This window comes from Aythya fuligula, chromosome 6 (genome assembly GCF_009819795.1).
Source record: "Aythya fuligula isolate bAytFul2 chromosome 6, bAytFul2.pri, whole genome shotgun sequence".
NCBI classification, from domain to species: domain Eukaryota; kingdom Metazoa; phylum Chordata; class Aves; order Anseriformes; family Anatidae; genus Aythya; species Aythya fuligula.
Window position 1 is genome coordinate 24322422 of NC_045564.1, and position 22971 is coordinate 24345392.

General features: G+C 37.9%; 1 protein-coding gene across 6 annotated transcripts in view; it reads left to right on the top strand.

The window, feature by feature from the left end:
* MYLK (myosin light chain kinase) overlaps positions 1 to 22971 on the top strand; it is a 204298-nt gene that overhangs the window by 167959 nt on the left and 13368 nt on the right. For all 6 annotated transcript variants that reach the window (XM_032189767.1, XM_032189771.1, XM_032189765.1 and 3 more), the window contains 6 exons: positions 3954 to 4256; positions 7904 to 7942; positions 8041 to 8134; positions 9000 to 9203; positions 14310 to 14527; positions 19767 to 19890. In XM_032189767.1, coding sequence (XP_032045658.1) covers positions 3954 to 4256; positions 7904 to 7942; positions 8041 to 8134; positions 9000 to 9203; positions 14310 to 14527; positions 19767 to 19890 — 982 coding nt within the window. The remainder of the gene's footprint in view (positions 1 to 3953; positions 4257 to 7903; positions 7943 to 8040; positions 8135 to 8999; positions 9204 to 14309; positions 14528 to 19766; positions 19891 to 22971) is intronic.

Here is a 22971-nt window from a genome sequence, read left to right on the forward strand (position 1 = left end):
TTCTGGGCAAATTCAGTAGGACTATATGGACACAGACAATTTGACCAGGACAATCTAGAATATCATAAAGCATAGCTAAATATTTATTTTGGTGTTATAGTCATTCTGTAAATTAGTCAAGACTGAAATACCCTGGTTTTGTATAGATAAGATATCTTATGGTAGAGAACATACATGTTTTCTTTTGCTGCATCCAGTAGCGAAGCTGAAGTTAGAGATTGACATTTAAAATGAATTGTTCCCCCTACCATTATAGTCCTATGGAAATGTTCACCAGGAGCAGTGAATCTTGGAATTCACTTCCTTGTAGATCATATTTTGGCTTGTGGCTATGGTTTGGTATGGGACAGCAAGAACAAAATTGTGGTCCAGTGAAGCTATGTAAAATCCTTGCAATATATGCCTAAGTGTGAAGTACATGATTGTAAAAGACTGCATATGATATACAACTGAAACATTGAAGATGGGCAGCTCAAGGACGTGAATGATATGCTAAACACTAAAACAGAAGGACAAAATAGAGAACTGTGCTGTAACTTCCGCACCCCTCCTCAACCCACTGGATATTTTTATTGGAAGCAGTTAATTGTGCTGATAGAGATTTCATATTCCAGAAGGGAATGTAGTTTGGCAAAATGTCCTAGCTTTCAATACAGACAGATGAATAAAGGGTAACCTTTAAAATCCCCATGGAATAAACTATTGAGAAACAAAACAGACACATGGAGAGACCATCTGTAAATTCTCTGAATGTGCAGAGCTGTAAAATACCATCCAGTCTGATATCAAATAATTTCTAAGCGTGGTAAAATGCTATATACACATCTGTCATATTAAGAAAGAGCAAAGATTAAGCTTTCTTTCTTGTTTATGATCTTCCATAGCAGCTACTACCCCAGTATTTATACATTGAGCAGATCTGTAAGCAGCAGCACTTGGTAGGCTTCAAACAAAAATGTGCATATTTCATATTTCTGGCTTGAGCAAGTCCAGCCAGGGTTGCAGATCCACTTATTTTCTACTGAAAAAAAAAAAAATATATATATATATTCCCAAGACTTGCAGATATTAGACTAAAGTCATGTAGCATTTTCTTGACAGCTAATCAGCTAATGTACCGTTGGCTGTGAATGTTTTCTCTCTAGTGAGCACATACCTTAAAAGCCTTGCTTTATGCAAGCTATGCTGGTCTAAAGGGTTGCCATTATCCAGGTGAGTCACGGAAAGTTTAGGCAACTGTTAAAGCATGCCCAGAGTTTCATTTGGAAGCAGCAGAGTGCTAAAAGTCAGTGAAGAAGTCACTGTATTCTCATGTCCCGCTGTGCTCTGAAAAGACTGAAGCACGAGTTCTTTTCTCCTTCACATTAAAATTCAGTGTATAGCTCTAGTCAGAAGCTGTCAGATGTATGGATTTCTATAACCTCGCCTTCCCTCTGAAATTAGGGTTTTAGTATTAGAGCAAGCTACTTTTTCTTTTTTTAAAATAAACCCATAGTGCCCACATTTAGCTGTGTGCATGGCAGATGTCAGAGACATTCAGTTTGGCAAATCTGAACAGATGCCTCTGGAGTGTGATAGACTACTGGCTTAGCTTTTTCTTCGAAGTATTTTCCCCTTGCTATCAGCAACTGCTCTTTTCTGTTTGGATATAGGATAAGTCAGCTGTTACTTGTCCAAGTGCTTATATGTGCATCCTGAGATGATGCAGTGATGATTATATAGGAGGAAAGTATGACACACAGCTAAATATTCTTCTGAACAGATTTTGAAGAGGACAGAGGCAATATCATTCCCCTGAGGCCTAAATGCATAATAATTTGTAGTGAAAAGAAGTTGGCTGTCATTGCTACTTGACTGAAAACATGTAACGCACGTGTGCCATGTAAACGGTTCCCCGGAGCCTGGTGCAGTATTGCACAAGGGTGGTGAAATTGTGAGTGATGTGAGCACTGACCTCTCACTTCTTGCCACCCCAAGGAGTCTGGGGCAGGACTACTGCTCTTCAGGCACCAGGAGCCTGAGATTATATTCTTATCTTTGCTATAATCTTTCTTTTTCTTCTTAGACCTCTCTTTAATCATTTAATTTATCTGTTATTCAGTCCATGATACCTAAACTACAAATTTATGCTTGTTAGAAGTCCCTTTTATTTTGCCAGAGAATGAGACCGGTAAAAAGTGACAACTAGGAAGAGCAGTAAGCCATTTCAGAGGTTAAGGACACCTATTTTTTTTAACAAAAGATGTACAGTATAATGATGACTCCTAGTGGAATGGAGTTTTAAGTGTTGCCAAATTGAATGCAGATAAACCCACGCTCTGGCAGCCTATCTCTCTTCTGCCTGGGCATTCTCACACTGAAGGCAGCAACAAACCCTTGGTGCTCATCTCTCTTCCTCTCTCCCAGTCTTTTCCCTCATACTTAAAACTTCTATTCATACAACTCCTAATATGTTTAAGTTGGTGAGGAGGTGGATATTCAATGACAAGTGCAAATGAGTTTTCTCAGAGAAATCATTGGTCATTTTCTGTAGAAAGAGATGGCACAGTTCCAGATGGTGATCTGTCTTGATCCTACCCCACTTTCCCCCTTTATGAGTAAAACCACGGCAGTCAGAAGAAGAGGTCTCTCTGTCCAAGAACTAAAGTTGGGCTTCTGGCAAACTGTGGCCACTTCTGTCTGCTAAGTAGTTTTCCAAGGGATGATAATTTCATTCTGGAGAGACAACTCATATAGTCTACCACAGTAAGGCTTTGATCGAAGTCCATAGCAGTTTTCACCAACTTTTAGATGTTTTTATTGCTCAGAAAGTTGCCAAACCAGCCAAAACTAAAGCCATTCTGCCTCTCTTAAGGAAAAAGTGATAACATCCGTTATCAGTTTTAACCAGCAAAAGGGAACAGAATTTTATCAGTCAGCCTCTATTGCAACTGCTGTAGTATCTCACACTTGCTATCCCTTTATTTTCATCTTCTCTTATTTTATTCCATCCTGTGCTTTCTCATTCAGCCTTTGACCACTAGTTCACCCAGATCAACATCATCATTATTTTGTAGGTTTTTCTAGATTAATTCTGAGGGGATTATTCCCAGGGAAGACATTTAGTTCACTTTAAAGTCTTTAAAAGCGCTTAACTTCATAATTCTTTTTTTAATCAGTTATTTTTTTAGAAGCCAGCATTCTTCTGTCTTAGAAGAACATTCATTTCAGTAACTAGTCAATGATTAAACTTAATTTTGAAAAAGTGATATAACTTCAATGCTTCTGTATTGTGTCAGACATTTGTATAGTTGGTTGCTCATCTACACACCAGATTCTGATGATACTGGCTCATTTTTACTTATTTATTTATTTTTTAACCAAAAAGTGCACCAGGCTTCCAAAATCTGTTCACATAAAACTCAAGATCTGTGTTTCTATGTTAACAAACTGGTTAGGATGGCTGTGATACCCAGGTATAGTTGGATAAGTGGTGCATAGAGGCTATGAAAAGTTAACAGGGGCCTTGAATTATGGAAGCAGATGAAGGGAGCTGGGGGAATAGTATCACAGCTATGGTGACTGTTAGAGGTTAACCCTCCAAGGAAGTTCATCAAGGAGATGTTTGCACTACTGTGGGAGATTTGATTTCAGTACTTGCCAGCATAGTTGTGACTGGTTTTAGTCTCAGTGGTTTCTGTAACAATAGCTGTGAAGGGCATTAGGCTTCAGAACAGCTTAGCAGGATGCCCAAAGACTGAACAGCCCGTGCTGAGTCCCATGTGGGATTGGCATCTGTGTTTGCTAATTCAGGTATGTCTGCAGCTGTTTTCTTACTCCACTACAAACCTGTGAAGCAGAGCAATAGCATGGAAGGAAAATGGTTGTTAGCTAAGGCCAGTAATACCTTAACAGAAGTCCTACCTCTTACGCTCCCAATTTCATCTAGTGTGCTTTGCATCTGTTTTTTGCAGATAAACCAGACCCACCTGCTGGAACACCTTGTGCATCAGACATCCGGAGTTCCTCCCTCACTCTTTCATGGTATGGCTCCTCTTACGATGGTGGAAGTGCAGTGCAGTCCTACACCGTGGAGATCTGGAACTCAGTGGATAACAAATGGACAGACCTCACTACCTGCCGCAGCACGTCGTTCAACGTGCAGGACCTGCAGGCTGACCGGGAGTACAAATTCCGCGTGCGAGCTGCTAATGTGTATGGCATCAGCGAGCCCAGTCAAGAGTCCGAGCTGGTCAAAGTTGGAGAGAAACAAGAAGGTTAGTTTTTAAGAGAAACGTCAAGGTTTAATTAAATCATATCATAACAGTTTCCCAGTAGGGTCAGGCAGCTTTACCACACTCCTTCGCATGTGCTTCTGTGCAATGAATGCTTAAGCTGGCTGTAAGCATACTTAAGTCCCTTTGTAACTTCATGTGGGTGTCTGTGCTTATGTTTTGCATGCATCAGTTGTGGAAACATGGCTTCAGGAATCCCTAAAACCCACCTTGTGAAAGCAACCTGTAACTTGACTTCTGGCTTGCTCTGTGCATGCTGACTGGCTGTCATTCAGCACATAGGTAAAGGGAGATAAAACATTTAACACATAAGTTACCCATTCAGACCTTGCCCAACTGGGAAATTATGTTTGGTGGCTTACCTGAAACATACTGGGGAATTCATTACAGTTTATACTGGACACGCTATGGAAAAACAAGCCAAAAAACACTATCCCAAATTTGCTTTTGGAAAAAGCAAACGAGCTTGCTGCCAGCCAAGCACTGAATACACAGCAGAAAATTAATTAGCCTCTCAGACCTAGATATGATTTCTGTGCTTCAAATCCCAGCACGGTAAACCACCTCAGTCCTGTTGCCCCTAATACACTTGATCTTATGAATTTGTGACTTGTATCCTGCTTAGCATGTTGGGTTTGCAGCATTGTATGGATGCTAGAAATATTTTTTAGAGTTTTTGATTCCAGTTGCAATGCACGTAAAATACTTCTCAGTATGTTTTTCCTCCTGTTGTCTACTTAACATCTTCTCAAATAGGCTAATGGGGAGAGTTGGAACATTTTAGAAATTATTGTAAGTTGTTATAAATGTTTTAAACACACACACACACACAAAATCAGCATTATTTTTTTTTAATGTGTTTTGAATGCAGATTTTTGTGCACATCCACATCTACCTACTGTGCAAGGATCACTTTGATGTTCCTACCACACTGAAAATCCCAGAACCAAATTTTCAGCACCAAAATTATGTATTTTGCTATGTTTCCTGTCTTTGGAGAGTGGACTGTGTGTTGTGTCTCTCCCTCCTTATCTTTATATGCAAAGCTTTAGAGTTTTAAATGTTTCACATAATCCTTGTGATGTTATCTTTCATTGCCATAGCAAGACAAAATGCTAGCAAAGTGGCGCAGCATCACAAAGCTGTGTAAGCTTCTCAACAGTCATTTCCCAGCAAAAGGGAATCATACTCCAAGTGTTTTAAATATTTAGAAACTGTAAATCAAAATGCAACTTGTCTTCAAAGGGGGAAAAATAACGTTAAGAGTAGCAATAAAATTTAAAGAAAGCTAGACGGTATTGGCTTTTCGTAATAGAATTCCCTGTGTTTGAATGCCCTCTTTCTTTAGTTGCAGGATGAACACCTTCTAGAGCTGAGGACCTGATCTGTTCCTAGACTTGCTTGTTCTAGGGCAAGCGCTACTTGTACTGGACTAAAGCAAACAAGCTATTTTTCTTTTTAAGTCTGGCAGTTTTCTTACATAGATTTAACACAAAGAGTCTATAGAACAAATCAATCATTGTGATACACATTTTGACAATCAAAAAGTTTCTTTGGGTGAAAAGAAAATGCATTTTGTGTGCAGGAGAGTGGGTTGTCTTTGTGCTCTAAGTTCCAGGACTTCTAGCTTTCTGTTCTTAATACTGCAGCTAGCGTGAAGAAAGGGCAAGTCATATAAAGTGTGATTTTTCAAGTGTGTGAGTGTAGCTGGTGCCTTAATTGAAGACAGTGGAAAATGCATGTGTTCAGCACTTCTGAAAGTCAGGACATTAAACTGTCATCTATGTAAACACTTAGCTGAGTAGCGGGGGATTTTCCATTACTGCCAGGAAGAGTGATTACTGATTTTCATACTGAGGTGGCCGTTACATAGCAGCAATCTCAATCTCAACAAAATTCTAGCAGAGAAAGGCAAGGGTAACTTTTCAATGTGAATTTCAAGAAAACAGCTACTAAAACAAGGTAGTAAATCACAACAGATTAAAGAAGACTGCCATGTTTGAGGAAATCTTTTTACCATTAATGCACTTCTGAGAAAGGTTTTAGCACAGCTATGCAGAGCTTACAGGGCTGAGATGTATTCTATTTATTTTATTTAATTTAATTTAAGGTGTCCAGTTATGAACCAAAATGTTTTGAGTTCATGTCTTCAGTATAGTGTCGCTGCAGAACAGGGAACTGACTTCTTTGTCTGTCTAATCGCCGTTTGGCAGACCTTAACTACTGGCAGCGTGGCTGGGATCAGCTCCCTTAGGCAGCCCTTAAAAGGGGAGGAAAATGTGATGTGCTCCCTGCAAGTGTGGTTTCTAGCTGAGGAATATCTGAGGACAGCTACGCCTGCATGGGGAGGGCTCGCTTCCCTCCCTGCTCTTCTGGTAAATGACAGCAAACCAGCGAGTCTGTTCTGGGACATACAAGGGTTGCAAATCCTGCAGAAAGAGAAGAGGACTTTAGTAACAGATTATATTTACTTGATTGGCTTTGCTACCAGAATGCATATGCAGGGTTATGTCTTGAATATGAAAAGGTGATGCCTGCATCAGATCAGTTCTCTGCGCTCCCTTCACTCTTCTTTCTATTGTTTTATTGTCCACTACTGCACTTAACTCTATACTCTAAGGCAAATAATGGTGTCCAGAGTAATGTGTCAATGTTTGATAACATGAATTGGTTGACACAGTGGGGATAAATCATTCGATTAGGCTTGCACTCCGTGATGACAAAGTACAGCTTTGGCAGCTACAGGGAAAATTGTACAGGTCCCCGTGAAACTGCCTTTGCAGTTGCTCAAATTACTGGTCATAGCCAGAGGTCTTAAGAGCAAGTCCAAACAGTGTAAGTAATATATAGTGACATTCCAGCTACCACCCCTTTGCCTCATACCTGCAGGCAACGTAGGGAATAACACACAAACTGGTGCTACAAACAGTTCATTCACGTGAGAATAAAAAATTAAAATCAGAACACTCAGGCCAGCTTCCACTCTGTCTTGTGTCATGGGGCTTGCTTACACCTCTGCATGCCTTTGAATATTCCTGCAGAACTGAGTCTCCGTTTGGACATCCTTGCTTTCAAAGTTCAGCCATGCTCAGAAAGGTGTACACTCTCCAAATTTTCTAGTCATCTTGACTCTGAAAAATGTGTCTCTGTGCTTTGCAGGAAATCTTTTCATCTCTAAGCATGCTTTACTTTTAGGTTTGCAATAGCAAGAATGCATCAAAAAGTCAGAAAAGGATTTGTCATTGAACCAGAAGTGAAGCTATTGATTTTAATATTTTTAATTTATTTTCTATTCCATTAAGGTATTCCTAAAACAATTTATTAGATGATTTTGAATTGATTCAGTATGCTCATGTTTCTATTAGGGAGGTAAAATAGACAAGCACTGCAAAACACATGAACTAGATTTATCAAGAAATGGTGACTGGAGTTTGACTATGTAGTTATTAGACATGAAAAAGTGGTGAAGAGATTTTAATTGTGGAGTTAATACACAAAATCCCTGACTGGTTTTGCTGCTTAGCCATAAGGGTCTACCAGTTACCCATGTTACTGTGAATAATTTGACTGCTTTATGGGAGTTCAATATCCTATTTAATGCATTATTCATGTCTTTATTTTCTTTACAGAAGAACTTAAAGAGGAGGAAGCGGAGCTATCTGATGATGGTAAGAATTTCATATTTTAATCAGGAAAAACTAAAAGCTGTGTTTTTATTTCATGTTCTATGGAGGTTTTAATCACGCTCCTCGCTCCTTATTTGTAGAAGGGAAAGAAACAGAGATTGAATATCGGACAGTTACTATCAACACTGAACAAAAAGTTTCAGATGTCTATAATATTGAAGAAAGACTGGGATCGTAAGTACTATATTGTGCTTTTAAAGACACGTTGCTTTCCAAGCTACTAGGAAATTACAAGACTAGAAAAAAAAATAATAAAGAAAGAAAAAAAAAAAAAAAAAAAGAGGAACACACTGCGCACTTGCATTTCCATTATATCCATTAGTGGTTACAAGATTATCCTGCCCACAGGCTAAAATCTCTGTTGACAGTGGTTATAATCCCAAGAGCATTAATAGTATTGCTCAGAGAAGGTCAGCGATTAGCCTGGCTGTTTCTCACTGCTCAAACTCGTGGTTGTGTGAATTGCATGCCATGATAATCTTTGAGCAATTTGTGCTGCTGGTGGTGCTGAAGGGCAGAGGATCATGTACCGTTCTCTTAACAGAGCTGGCATTTATCCTTCTGCTGGATAAGTGTGTCATAGAGGTGCAATTGTACATATACAGTGAAGTGAAGTGAATTGAAAGTATTGAAGACTATCATTCAGGTTCTAATTTCATCTACATCTAAATCTGACATTTCACCTCAAACTTGAGAGACGTTTCCTACCTTCTGCTTCTGCATAGGTGTATGGCCTATGGAAAACTGTATGCAGTCAAACTTGAGTCGTATGAATTAAAGACTGCTAGGTGTTCTTTTTTTGAACCCTCTAGTATAAAAGATGTTAATTGTAAAATTGGGGTCATCAATAATAAATATGGTAGTCATCAAAATTGCTTGCAGATTACTCTTCACAAAATCGGTGCAGAAGAGTACTCGATATGATGATTTTTTAATTTCAGATAGGTGTGGTTGCACTGGCATATTTAGTAAAATTTTGCTAGTCTTTGTGGACCATGCATTGTAAAAACATTTTATGGAAATAGATGTATGTTTTCAGGGGCAAATTTGGACAAGTCTTTAGGCTTGTTGAAAAGAAGAATGGAAAAGTGTGGGCAGGAAAATTTTTCAAAGCATATTCTGCAAAGGAAAAAGAAAACATAAGGGATGAAATCAGCATCATGAACTGTCTACATCATCCAAAACTCGTCCAATGTGTAGATGCCTTTGAAGAAAAAGCCAACATCGTTATGGTCTTGGAAATGTAAGTATAAAACAAATCACGCTAACAAACCTAATAAAGTTGGAAATAATTGTGCATACAAAAGTAGCAATTTACCTAGATATGGGTGACTGACAGATGCTTCAGAGTCTGCAGGGTTTCACACCTTGTAAGTTTTTCCAGTCATTCATCCAAGCTGTTTAAACTGTGCAAGTAAATCTGTGATGTCTTTCTTTAAAATCAGTGTCAATGTGTTGCAGACTTCATTATTTCATTTGTTTTTTAATCTAGTAAGTGTGGTGCTTTTCTGCAGCTCACTCTTCTATTGCCAGCTTGAGAGGGGACAAAAAAAGTTTGTTGTAATTTGGCTTGGTTTTAGAACCAAAAATGTGCTTAAGGAGGACAAAAAGCATTTTTCTTTAAGAAGTTCTAAACAGATATTGAATAAGCTTGTGTCAAATTTCACCTAAACACTAACCAGTTATCTCCTGCAAAGAACTGAGTATGGATGAAGAACAGACTGTAGAGAAGAAAGATATACTTGCAAATGCAAACCTTAAAGCTATATTACAACAAAATAGTTGAATTTCTATGAAAAAAGCACCCAGGAAAATTTATAGTATCCAAGAGGTATTGGGAACACTTTGTTCACATCAAGGGCAATATCCAGTTTTTATATTTTTAAGAGTCCTTAAAAAGGGATTAGTCTGATGAGTTTTTCCTGCAACAACATAAACACTCTGATTGTAAAACACTTATTTTTAGCAATGGAAATCCATCTAAGAAATATTCACAGGTCAGCACAGTGAATGCTCCAGATCTAGACCAGGAGATGCAGAAAGATGGTTTACATTGTAATTTACATTTGTATTTTTGTTTTCCAAATTTGTATTTCAAAATTGTAATTTTTTTTTTCCATATTCGTTTTGTTTTTTTTTTTTTTTTTTTTAATAATCTAGTTAAACATGACTTGATCTGCCCTTAATATCAAGCCAGATTCTGTGTCAAGGTCCAGGTGTCGCAGTTGTAGAAGGGGATTTCTCATCTCCCTAAAAGTCATTACACTCTTTATCACAAGATTTACAATTGAGTAAAGCTGGATTTGAAGACAGCCTAGGTTGCTTTCATGTACTTGCTGAGTAAGACAGCAATACCTATCTTCACCTCACAAAAACTGCTTTGGGCTATTAACTCCACACCACTGTGAGAAGGAGAAGAAAATTGCCTTAAGCAGTGCTATAAAGCATCTCACGGGGCTGGAACTTAGGCATTGAAGATAGATTATTATTTTTTTCCAGAAAAAGAGAAAGTTGAGAGTATGTTCATACACTAAAATTCATTATAAGAAAAGTATCTGCACATTGAGGAGTGGAAAGTAGTGGTCAGACTTCAGAAACACTAAGAATGAGCGTGCATGACCAACGTGATGTTTGCATCATGCATAATGCACCTGCTTAGTGTGAATCCCATACTTGTGGCAGTAGCAGCTGGAAAGAAAAGGAAATCCTGATCTGTGCTGATGTGGTTTCCCAAAAAGTTACATCAGCCACTGTGCTGCTGCCACATCTAGACAGCTGCACTTTCATGCACTGTCTGCTACAAGGAGAAGCTGTTTTTTTCTGGCTGGAACTGCTGAGCGAGAAATAGGTTGTTAAGAGCCAAAGAGACTTTATCTATTACCTTGCTTTCTTGGCATTTGCCTAGATTATGTGAAAGCTGCTATTGCACTGGCATATTTCAGAGACTGAAATGCCGTTATACAACCTTGGTACTTACATGCAAGACGGTGCTTTTATTTTTAGATTCAGAAGTTGAACGAGCTGATGATGGTAAGGGAAGGGAGCCCTAGTTAGCTTGGAATTGAAAGCTGGCAGACCTAATGGAAAACAAGGAAATGTATAAAGAGGTTTGAATATCATAAGGCTTTACACTGCATTAGTTCCCCTCTGCAAACAAAGGGTGTTTATTAAAAATATATATACCCAAAAATACAAACAAACTTAAAGTAGTTTTGTTAACCAGTCTAATTAGGATGTGATTTTGGTGGCTACACTGGGTTTTGAAACCCCACATGGAAATTTCCATTACTTTAAGAGCCATAGGAGGAGGAGCAGGCAGGCAATAGCTATCAGTCCCTGCTCTGGAGCAGGTCTGGGCAGTGAGATGCTTCTGTGACACCTTCATGTCAGATGGTTTGGTGGCCTCTGCGCTGTCACTGTCCCCAGGTGACAGTCACAGCATGGCAACTGCACCAGTATTGTTTAGAAAGGCTCCAATGGATCATTTCTGTTTTAACTATTAAGCTAATATTTCTTTGCATGTCAGGGAAGTTGTGGCAAGTACTTTCAAAAATTCTTCGTATCGAAGCTATTCTTTTTATTCCTACTAGTGTCTATAAATAAGCAGATTTCAAATAAATCAAGCTCATCTGCCATTAGTCCTCTGCTAAACTAGATGTTAGCAATGACTGGAATTTAGCAGCTACTCAGAGTGGAGCTTTTGACAAGGAGCACCTTTGGATTCTTCTTCCTGATACTAATCCTGAATTTTTCATTTTAATTTTATTCCTTTGTCTTTCTTACAAGCTTTTAAACTTTGTCCAGCAATTCCTCTCTCATTTTACAATTTGTCATGCCACTATTTTGCATTGTTTGATTTTATATGTAATAAATTTAATTGTTTTTTTGTTTTTGTTTTTGTTTTTTGTTTTTTTTTTTTCTGGTCATTCATTTTAAATTAAATGCAATAGTGATTCAATCATTTGATGTGCTCTTCCCTAAAAACCTTCTTATCTACTACCATTTGTTAGAAGTCGGGGCAAATCTCAGGCATTTCCTTTGCAGATATAATACAGGATCTGTTCCAAAATAAGTATCTCAGTGGAAAAGGAACTTAAAAAACAGTAGCACGTTGTGAACAGTATTCAGCATTGGCAGCTAAGTGCTTTAAAGTACATTTTTACATATTTCAGATAAAGTCAGTTTCATAGTCAGTTTATTTTGACACAGATAAGAAAATTATTGTGTTGAAAATTAAGATTATTAAAGCAAAATTGCAGCAGTCAACTCTGCATGTCTCCATTTATTTGATATGATTTAAGTTGACACAAGTCTCTAAGGTCTTGGTTTTGTTTCAAAGGAAGATTTATCAAAATGCAGGGAGTATTTGCTTGGGCATCCCTAAGGTAGCGTTTTCTCACTGTTCTTCCATGACCAAAATATTAAAATCAAATACCTTAAGTGTGTATTCTCTGACTCTATAGAGAAGAATATTTCCCTCACATTAACCTGATTAGGCGTTAGATTCTGAGACAGCTGTGACAGTGTGAGGAAAGCCTGCAGAAGCAGGTCCTCCTGTGTGTATGCAGGACCAAATCTGCATTGGTTCAGTTCAGCTTTCTAGCCTGTAAAAAATTAACCTGGATTTCACTCAGGATATAAATGGAAAAAAATGCATTCTATAAATGCAACTGCTGTTTAATGATGTTTCCAGAGTGTCTGGTGGTCCTAAGGTAAAAACAGCATGCAGATGCATTAACAGTAAATCATTTCAAAATTGTATGCTAAAAAGTGGTGCTTGGGGCAATCGTACAATTTCTGGAAAACTTTCTCTTTAAGAATCTAAAAAATATATCAGTTTTCTGTTAAAAATACATCCATGTTAACAATCAAAAAGGAATCCATACTTTTTAGTATCAGGATGATTATAATTTGGAATTACAGAGTGCTCTGGTTATAAATATTTTTCATATAGATGTTTTCATAAACACATCCATACAAGTTAATGTCTTACTGCAGTAACAAAATACTTGATCCCAGACTCATCAGAGCTGTTTTTTCAATATCTATCCCCATATTATTGGCGTTATGTTACAAATGTGCTCTAATCCAATGCAACTTCTGAATGTGTCAAGTGTGTGCTGTTCTATTTCTGTGTTAACAGGAAACTGCAGTAGCATCTGTGATTATATATTTTCTGAAAATATATAATGCTAAAGCAACAGATGTGTCCAGAACTCCAGATGTTTCAATTTCAGTATAGGATATGAGGGGTATAATCATGTATCTGACAACTTGCAAACATTGCAAGGCCATTTTTTACTTGCGTGTTTTCTTACTGTAACTAAAATTATATTTGGCAATAAGCATGAATGCTGCAAAATGTTAAGCCATATAAAGACCATGAAACATTTCAATTAGAGCAGATTTCTAATAGCAAATCTGCTCTGCACACCCCTTGCTCCCTTCTGTATCGGTCATTCATCTGCTGCATGCAAAAACATAGTTCCCATCTTTGGACATGAACAGATGAAACAGTTGGTGATTACTCAGAATTAAAATAAATAAAATAAATAAAATAAAATACAGCAACAAAGAAAAAAATTCATTTTGTTTTATTAAATCTATGTGAACTGTCCCATTTTAGTTCCACGAAGAGTCTGATCCAGGAGATTCTACCCTTGAAAGACCACTTATTTAATATCTTAAATGAGCATAAAAATGGAATTGACCTACAAAGAGTGTGGTGATGGTTCATCTAAAAATACCAGCACTGAAAGAGTTGTGGATTATACTGTCCTGCCATAGCTAAGGGGGAAATTCCCGCTGAGCTCACTTGGGTCAGAAATTTATCCTTTGAGCTTTACATTCCAATTAAACATATCATTCGAATTCTTCCTTCTGCAGACATTCTTTGTCACCCTCAGCCTCCCTTCTTCCCAAATGCCTTTTTGCTAATCTACTGTAAATTTTGTCCTTTTCTATGACCCATCCCATACTTTGGGATCATACTCTTGATCCATACTTTTTTCCCCTCCTGTCCTGTATTGTAGTTTTCTTAATTTCTAAATTATGTTACCTGCACTTGTGCAGTAATGGAACATAGAAGGGAGGAAAGCACTGAGAAACATCAGTTTGGAGTCTGGAGCGGTGGCATGGACACATCAGAGGTCTGACAACCATATTGTATGCAATTGGCAGCCAGGTGCAGGTGGTTGAACGATAAAGGATAATGCCATTAAGAAATGTAGATTGTATCCTGGAGTGACTACTGCAAGCTTGAAATATTTGGATTTGTGTAAAGGAAATAGTTTGATTACTCTCAAAATGAAAATGGTACAGAAGCCCTCTTTTTTTCTGTCTTTCCTAGGGTTTCAGGAGGAGAACTCTTTGAACGAATTATTGATGAAGACTTTGAACTGACAGAGAGAGAATGCATTAAATATATGAGACAGATTTCAGAAGGAGTTCAGTACATCCATAAGCAGGGTATTGTGCACTTGGATTTGAAGCCAGAAAATATTATGTGCGTCAACAAGACTGGTACAAGTATCAAACTCATTGACTTTGGACTTGCAAGAAGATTAGGTAATGACTTTTCTTTTTCAGTATGATATGGGGAAAAGGACAGGACAAGCATTAAATCATTCTTACCATTACATTCTTCCATTTAAATGAGTAAATAGACATGTTTTATACAAATAAGTATGAAATTAGTAAAAAATAGAAAAGTGGAAAATAACACATTCCAGAGAGAGAGGAGGGCACCTCATCTTTGAAAGTCTGCAGAAAGTAGCTATTTTTTTCTGTGACCATGGTATACCTGTAGATTGCAATGTAAAATATACAAAAGTACTAATATTAACAAATATTACCTTTACTATGAGAAATTGCAAAACACTAACTTTCTAACTCTAAGAAATGGAACAAAACATCAATCTGCATGAGTAGTATTACAAATATTTGAAACTTTTTAACAGCAGGATTTAAGGTGATGCTCCTGAAAACTTTCAAGTATGGATAGTTACATGGAATTTACACCTACCCATTAGTGTTCTCATTTTCCATCCTAACTAGCAATATATTGTTATATATGTAAAATATAGGAGGAATTCTATAAAAAGGTGTGTTTTGCTCACATGCTCATAGTCATGCTCAAAATGACTAATGAAATAATACTACTTAAAATAATACAATGGGGGGGGGGGGGGAGGGGAAAGTTCCATTTGACAAGCTCCTCCTCTTCCTCTGGTGTTTTTAGTTGTTTCTTTTCATTCATTCTGGACTAAGTTTTCCAGCATGATCTGCAATCTTGCAATCTGAAAGCCAAAGACCATGGAGGATTCTTCTCTTCATATTGTTTGTTGTCAACTCAGCTTTAGAAGGCAGCCCTCCAGCTGTGTTTGTTCAGTGTTAATGCCAAAATCACACACTCATCTTTTTTTAACCCTGCACTTTCACAAGAGGGAAAATAATAATAATTCCAAGGATTAAAATGAGCTAAAACACTTTATGAAGATGTTATGCCGGCTGAGCTGAGATTTGTCACTTTTGCCATTAAATTGATTAGCACAACTCTGCATAAAGTTGCCTACAGCTACATTCTTAGTTATAATCTTTCCCCTTCACTCTTTAAAGAAAATTATAATTAATATTTATTAAAAAAAAAAAAAAAACATTTTAATGAGAGTAAATTTTGAAATTGAAACCTGATTTATATTACCTGCTATATTCTGCTCATCCTACTTCTTTTGATACTTAAGTAACAGACTATAACATACCCAAGAATATGATTTTACTAAAACAAACCAAAAATGGTATGTTGAAAAAATAGGGAAAAACAAATCTGCTTTTCAGATTTCAGATATTCAACTCCAAAAGCGCATTGCATGAATCTTGGGCACAACATTATATGAGTCTTGGAACTCAGAGACCTAAGCGTTTATTTCATTCATTAAAAAACGCGTGGCACCATTTATGTTCCTTCACCAGTGGTGAGATTTTTGTTACCAGCTGTGTGAAAGACTTCATCTCCGGATGTTCCAGCTGTCAACCTGGGAAACTATACTTCTACTGCTGAAGTGAGTGGTTTTCAACAGCAACAGATAGGCACGTAACAACAAAACACCTTTTTATAGAAGTTTCTTCAGCTACATTTGTAATTTGACACCCCAGTTAAAGCCACATTCAGCAAAAGGAAGATCCTGTTTTCAGTGTCCTGTTCATACCCATTAGGTTTTCCATTTTTCTGTTAATGTAGAGGCATCACTGTATATTGCATGGCTGATACTAGTTTGTGAGCTGCTACAGTCATGTTATATGTGGCAAATCTCTAACCTGTATATAACTTTTTTTTTTCTTTTTTTTTTATGTCAAAATATGAGAGCTATGGGCACTGAACCTGATTTTGGTTTTACGATGCTGTACATTCATTTGGCTTAATGCATTGCTAATTCTTGCAAAGTTACATTGTAGGTACTTGCTCTTTCTTTCACCAGCCTGCTGTTCTGGGCAACTCGGGGTGTGTGGCATTTCCATAGCAAGAGAAAGTGCCCTCCCGTTCCATGCCCCTGATGTTCCATTTGCTAAAACAATTTTTACTACGTGACCTCTTTTTGCTAATTGTCTTACATGGAGAACTGACAGCACATTCCTCCAATTGTGTTCCTTCAAGCCTTGTGATTTTGAAATTGACTGTCAAAATCACTTTGATGAGATAGATGTGGGATTAGGAGCCCTCGTGCTGTGTCCATGACCCCAGTGCAGCAGATACTTCTCAACCAAGGGACTGCCAGAGGGAACAGTGACTGATTTTGCATTTCAGCTTCTGAGATTTATTTCTAATTTTTTTTTGTAACTAACGCAAACTGATGGTTCTAAATATTCATTGTTTCAATCAGTTTTAGAGAAAATAGAATCATCTCCTTCTGCCGTCATTTGCTGCAGCTAATTAGTTTTCTTATACTGTCAGGAAATACCAAAGCCGCAGTGGGATATTTTCCTGACCTTTTTTGGTGTGCTGAGGAACACATGTAGAAAATTGTTTAAGATAAACTTCTTGAGCAGAAGAGAACGGGTTTTGAGTACTGTAAAGATATTTTTTTATTAATCAGTTGACTATACACAGTGCCGGCAACAGTTTGCAGCTAACTTGTCAGCTTTCTGTCTGAACTAAGTGATATCCAAACACAGATCCTACTGTGTACCAAGCTTGTAAACATCTGGGTAAAGAGTTGACATATTACTGCACAGAAAAGGTCTTATTCTCTTCTTTTTTTTCTTTTATACACAGAAAATGCTGTATCAGTTCTTTCACTTTGTATGCTTGCACTCAAATGCCGTGTTTTCAAAAAATGTTCCTCTGACCTATGGGCAGCACATTTCATACACCAGCCTTTTGCATACACAGTGGCTCATGGTAGTTTACACAGTGCACAGAAAAGCTTCCAAACTTGGATGTGAAAATCCCAGCCTCAGATTTAGAAGATCACAATGAAGCTTTTAGAAAATAGGCTCTTTGTGACAAATTTTGGTAATTTTTCATAAGGACAGGTGGGAAAAAAAATGGGGAAAATGGTATCTTAGGCTTCCTGTTTGTTTTTGGAAAGAATGGGGGATCTCTCATTACCTCTATGGAGAAGACGTCCTCACTTTAGCTAAATCAATTTAGGTTGGATATTAGGAAAAGGGTCTTTTTGTTGTAGGAAGGCTCTGGTTTCGTTAGTATAGGGATGCTGTGGGATATTTTTTGCATGTGCTTTTTAAAGGCTAATCAGGCAGGAAGGATCTTGATGTTGGTGAACCTGCATGGGGAGAATAGAGTTCTCTCTGCATAGAGAGGTCTCTGAAAGCAGAGATTACACGTGAAAATGAGGTTTCCACAATTAATTTATTATCAACACATCTGAGCAGTGCAAAAAGTGTTTCACAACATTCAAAATGAGAAACTGGCACAACTGTGAGTGAATTCACTATGGTAGTGCCTAAATTACCTGCAAGCATACCATTCAATCCTGAAGGAAGTTCTTTACCCCATATATCCTTCAATTTTCATGTTGTAAAGTGGGGATTTACATAAATCATAAGAGTACCAGCATAGATGCATGATTACATTTTCTGAAATGACTAAACAGTTTTAAATGGAGGTAACTGTAAATGCATCATCAGAATTTGGATCAGCATTTATGTTGCAAAGTATGGTAATGGAAGTTTGAGCGCATAAAAATGCTCTGTACTGATTCAGTGTTGTGGACAAGCAGCTTTTACTGTAGTCTTCTCAAAACTTTGACCTGCTATTTTGTTTTGTTTTTCTCAAGCTTTTCTCTTGATTACAGAGCTGCAAATCTCTGCATGTGGTTACCTTAGCAGAAGCAGGATTGGAATCTGTTACATCTGTTTTTCTTCCCATTCATATCTGCTTTGTTTAGATGGTAATCTCTTTGGGAGAGAGATGGTTCCTCTCTCTGTCATTGTACTGTGCTTTATCTGGACGCTACTCTTGCACAAAAGATAAGCACAGTGCAATGTGTCTCACTTAAGGCAAATACTGATTATTCAGGCACATGTGCAGACTGGACATGAGTATCTCAACCTAAATCCATGCCTGTTTGAAGTCAGAAACAACTTATCTCCTGACATTTTTCTACTTTTATAATCCTTTTTTTTTTTTTTTTTTAATTGGGACTGTTTTTTTTTCCCATCACTAATTTATTCCTCATAGTTTCCTTCCTGCCTGCCCTTGGTTATTCTTTTCCTCTTCTTCCCATCCTATTTAGAATAGCCATCAAAGAAATTAAGCCTATTGAGATTTACCTTGTACCTTCTTATTGAATTACATTGTGTTTCACACTATCAGTAAAAGTTAGACTTATCACTCCTAGTTGCATACTGGTAGCATAAACTGGTAATGTTAGATTCTGTATTGGTTCTTATTCTACCTTCATCACTGCATTTTCCAGTAGAATAATACCAGTGGGTCAGCACAAGAAAGATGAAGACAAAGTTCCTATGTCCTATGACATGATTCTTAGAGTTCATATTGCTAGCAGTAGCTTGGTTGTGGATCATTTCAGAAGCATCCACAAGCAGAGCCAAATGTAAGATATCTCCCCTTTTTTCACCACTTTGGGGCTCCAGAGGTATGCTTGTAGTCACGTCTGGTTTCAAGAGCAGGCTCAAACCCACTTTTATTGATAAGGTAGTGATCCATTAGGTGTGTGTCATCTTGTTTTCTTGTTTCACCTCCTACCTGTGACACTTCAGTTAAGAGACATGTGACCTGGTATTGATTCTCTTTCCTGTTTAATCTATAAAAAATGTGTTGGATTAAAATAAATATTTCTTGTTATTATAACTTTATCATTACTCTATCTCTACCATAAAATACAGATCCCTGAGCTTTATTAAATCTTGGATAATTTGTGAAAACTCATCTTTAACCCTGGAATCCTGAAATCCTCTTGTGAAGCTGCTTATAGCAATGAAGTCTCAAACGCTCGTGTACTTCAGAACATGCAAACCTAATCAAACACTAAAAGTTCTCTCCTTTCTTAGTCCTTGTGTTGTGCAAACTCCTTGCAATAGCAACCTTCTTAGAATGTGCCTTGTACTGTGTGGTAAAGGATGCTTAACATGTCATTCTTTTTTACTATTCACGTGTCAGCTGAGAGAATAGCAGTTCAGGCATGATTTATGTTTTTCAGGTAAGAATCTTTAACAAAACCACAAATATGACAGCAAAAGTGGTTTTTCTGTTGTTGGAGAATAACTGGAGAATTCTTAAATCCTGCATGCAGCAGTTAACAGTTTTCTCTTTCATTCTTCACAGAAAGTGCAGGTTCTCTGAAAGTTCTATTTGGGACACCTGAATTTGTGGCTCCAGAAGTTATAAACTATGAACCTATTGGATATGAAACAGATATGTGGAGTATAGGAGTTATCTGCTACATCTTGTGAGTACTTTGCTATTTGTGACCCAAATCCTTACAGTTTATGAACACATGAAATTTCCATCAACTCCTCGGTGTTCTTCAAATTTTTATTTATTTATTTATTATTTTATTCTACTACAACCTCCAACATGATTAATAAAAATTCTCTGTTGTCTAAAGGGTGTAACTGGTGAACTGCAGAATTAGCAGTTCTGGAAATTTAGCCGTTTAGTGTTATACATCCTACATCATAAACCAGCAACACTTCATCTCATTTAAAGGACAACGTGTCAGTATTTTATTATTAACTTCAAACTATTATTCCTTCAAGCTGTTTAAGAAAAATATTTGGTCATGTGCTAAGTATCTTCCTATTCTTTTATTCTCAAGAGAGATGATTTTTGTGAAATTTGGGGGTCTTTTTATTCAGGGTACATCTTCCACAGGACAGACTAAAATACTCCAGCATTACTTTATCTGTTCACGGTGCGTTTTCATTTATTATTAAATGCAAAGTATTAGATAAATATTTTTTTAAGTAGCATGGATAAACCTCATGGAAATACTTTGGAAGGTTGGTGTGTATTTGGTGTGATCTTTATATGTGATTTGATAACATGTGATTATGAACTTCAGAGGGCTTAGAGAAATGTATATGGAAATAGCATCTCCCAGGTCTCATGCCTGGTACATCAGTTGATCTTCCTCCAACTGTGACATAAAAAACATCATACCAAAATGATACAAATACAAATACAAATACAAATGAAATGGGAAAGTCAATTTGGAGCACGGTTCTTTTTCCCTCACTCTAGTTTCAATATTCAGGAAAAGGAAGATGTACTTTTCACTTGTTCTTTTAAAAGGCTTCTGTTGATGCTTTACTTTGTTCTGTAAAAGAACCCCCCCTCCCTGGCCGGCCTCGTCCCTGGCAGCTGGCAATGCGGAGGTGTTTGCCTCGCCTTTACTCAGTCTGTCAGTGATTCTGATTGCCTTATCAGCCTATTTTTGTTCTCATATCCTTCTCATTTCCAAACTAAGCAAAATCATTTTCTCTCTAGTCCTGTGCAAAAGCTACTGCATCAACTTTCTTACTCCCAGCAAAGACTTAGAATGTTTCTGTTATTTAATTCATATGGGAAGCGTGCTACACTTTTCAAGGTCACTTTGCTCTGCCAGTTTATTTACAGGACCTTTATTTTCCATTCACTTTCAGCATTTTTTTTTCTGGACCTTGAAAGCTCGTTTGGATCATTCTGTAGTTCAAATAATTTAGACCACACAAGCTGTACTCAGAAGACAAATCCATTTATTTCTCTAGTTTCTGAGGCCTCCTGAGTTACAAAGCACTGGAAAAGTGGTGCAGAGATTCCAGACTGCCTGCATGGCTACGGAAAAATCACCAGTGAAATCAATGCTGCATTGCCCTCTAGAGGCCTTTTACACGTTAAGGAGCAAAGCATTCACAGGAGACACACACGTTGGAGGTTTTTAACATCTTTTGCTTTCGTCTGTTACCAAAGTATATGATGAGGTTTTGTGTACTTGCAGTATAAGCAGGTAACCTATCATGTGAAGTGCCAGACAAGCCCAGAAGTCAGTGGCAGCAGCTGTGTGTCTTCCCATGTCATGTAGCCAGGGCTGCTGCTCATGTATGTTACCGGTGGGTCACACCATCATCATCTAAGTAGGCAAGGCAAACGGAGCAGGTGAAACAGAGATAAAAAAGGTGAAATGTCTCACCAAAAGTCAGTCCACTGGCAGTGGCAGGACTGCAACTTCCCGGTTCTTCTGTGCCACCAGAAGATACCTGGATGCTGTAATGTAATGTAATGATGGGACTGGGGTGGTTACTCCTGATCCGATGTGCCTTGTGAAATATATTGTGAAATAATTTGTTTGCTAACATGTCTAAGCTTGTTTAAATCCTCATGAGGGGAAAGTAACATTACCCAAATGCAATGAAAATCATCTCATTTTCGATGCCTAACTATCCCCACAATAACAATCAGCAGTAGTAATCAGCATTTGTTTCTTGCCATCAGAATAAAGTAACAGAAGTGAGGGGAGAGGTGTGAGTCATCGCTTGGACTTTCCCTTCCCACCCCAGAGTGACAGGCTCCAAATCTGTCTTCACTTCCTTAAAGTCCAGCTATTTTTGCAAACTTATAACTGTGAGCTACGATCCAAAAGGGACCATCACATCACCATTACAGAATGCAAATAAAAGTCACTGAGAATTGGATCTCTCATTAGTTGTAACTCTGCTTTCCTGTTTTGATTGTGAGCTCAGAACTGCCAAATCTCATTCACAAAGTGTGAGACTCACTCCCTTGGTGTCTGCCTCACATACCATCGCTGGTTTGTAACTTAGCATTTACATCCTCCCTCTCCCTGATGTGGTGAGTGGGGTCATGAAGGAAGAGGTGACCACTGCTGCGGCACTGGACCTAAGGACAGATCTGCTACAGGTAGCTGATGGCCCAAAGCTGCTGCTGTGTCCATCATATGCCTTAAGGGAAGCTGCAGAAAGCATTGCATGACTTGACAAACCTCTTTTCTGGTAGGATTCAGGAGAGTTGAGAGCAGCCTAGAGAGAAACGTGTTCCTGGTATGTCCTGCACAACAGAAATAAAACCCAGGCTCCACAGAGAGCTATCAAAGAGATCTTTGTGGGTGAAGGGTCTTCCCTGCAGAAGAACTAATGGGTGGGATGTATCCTCAAGTAAGAAACAGAGTGAAATCACTCCTTCAAAACCCTTCAGGAAAACCTCTCTCCTTCTGCCATGCAGGCATAAATACAGATATTGCACTCTGCTGGGTTGCTGCATGTCTTCCTTACAGCATGAGTCACTTAATCCTACAACTAGTAGTGTACCCTTTCCACATTTCTAAGCTATATATTAAAGCCTCTTAATCTTTCTGGATAACTCATTTAGTTGTGTCTCTTCATCACTCTCTGTTCTTCCTTAAATTTCCCTATTTGTATTCTCCACCTCATGCTTTTTATCTTCCACTTTTATCTTGCTCTCTGTCCTGTTCTGCATCACAGTACTGTCCCAGATATTTAAGTTGATATATTGCCTTTGAAGTAACAGGCCA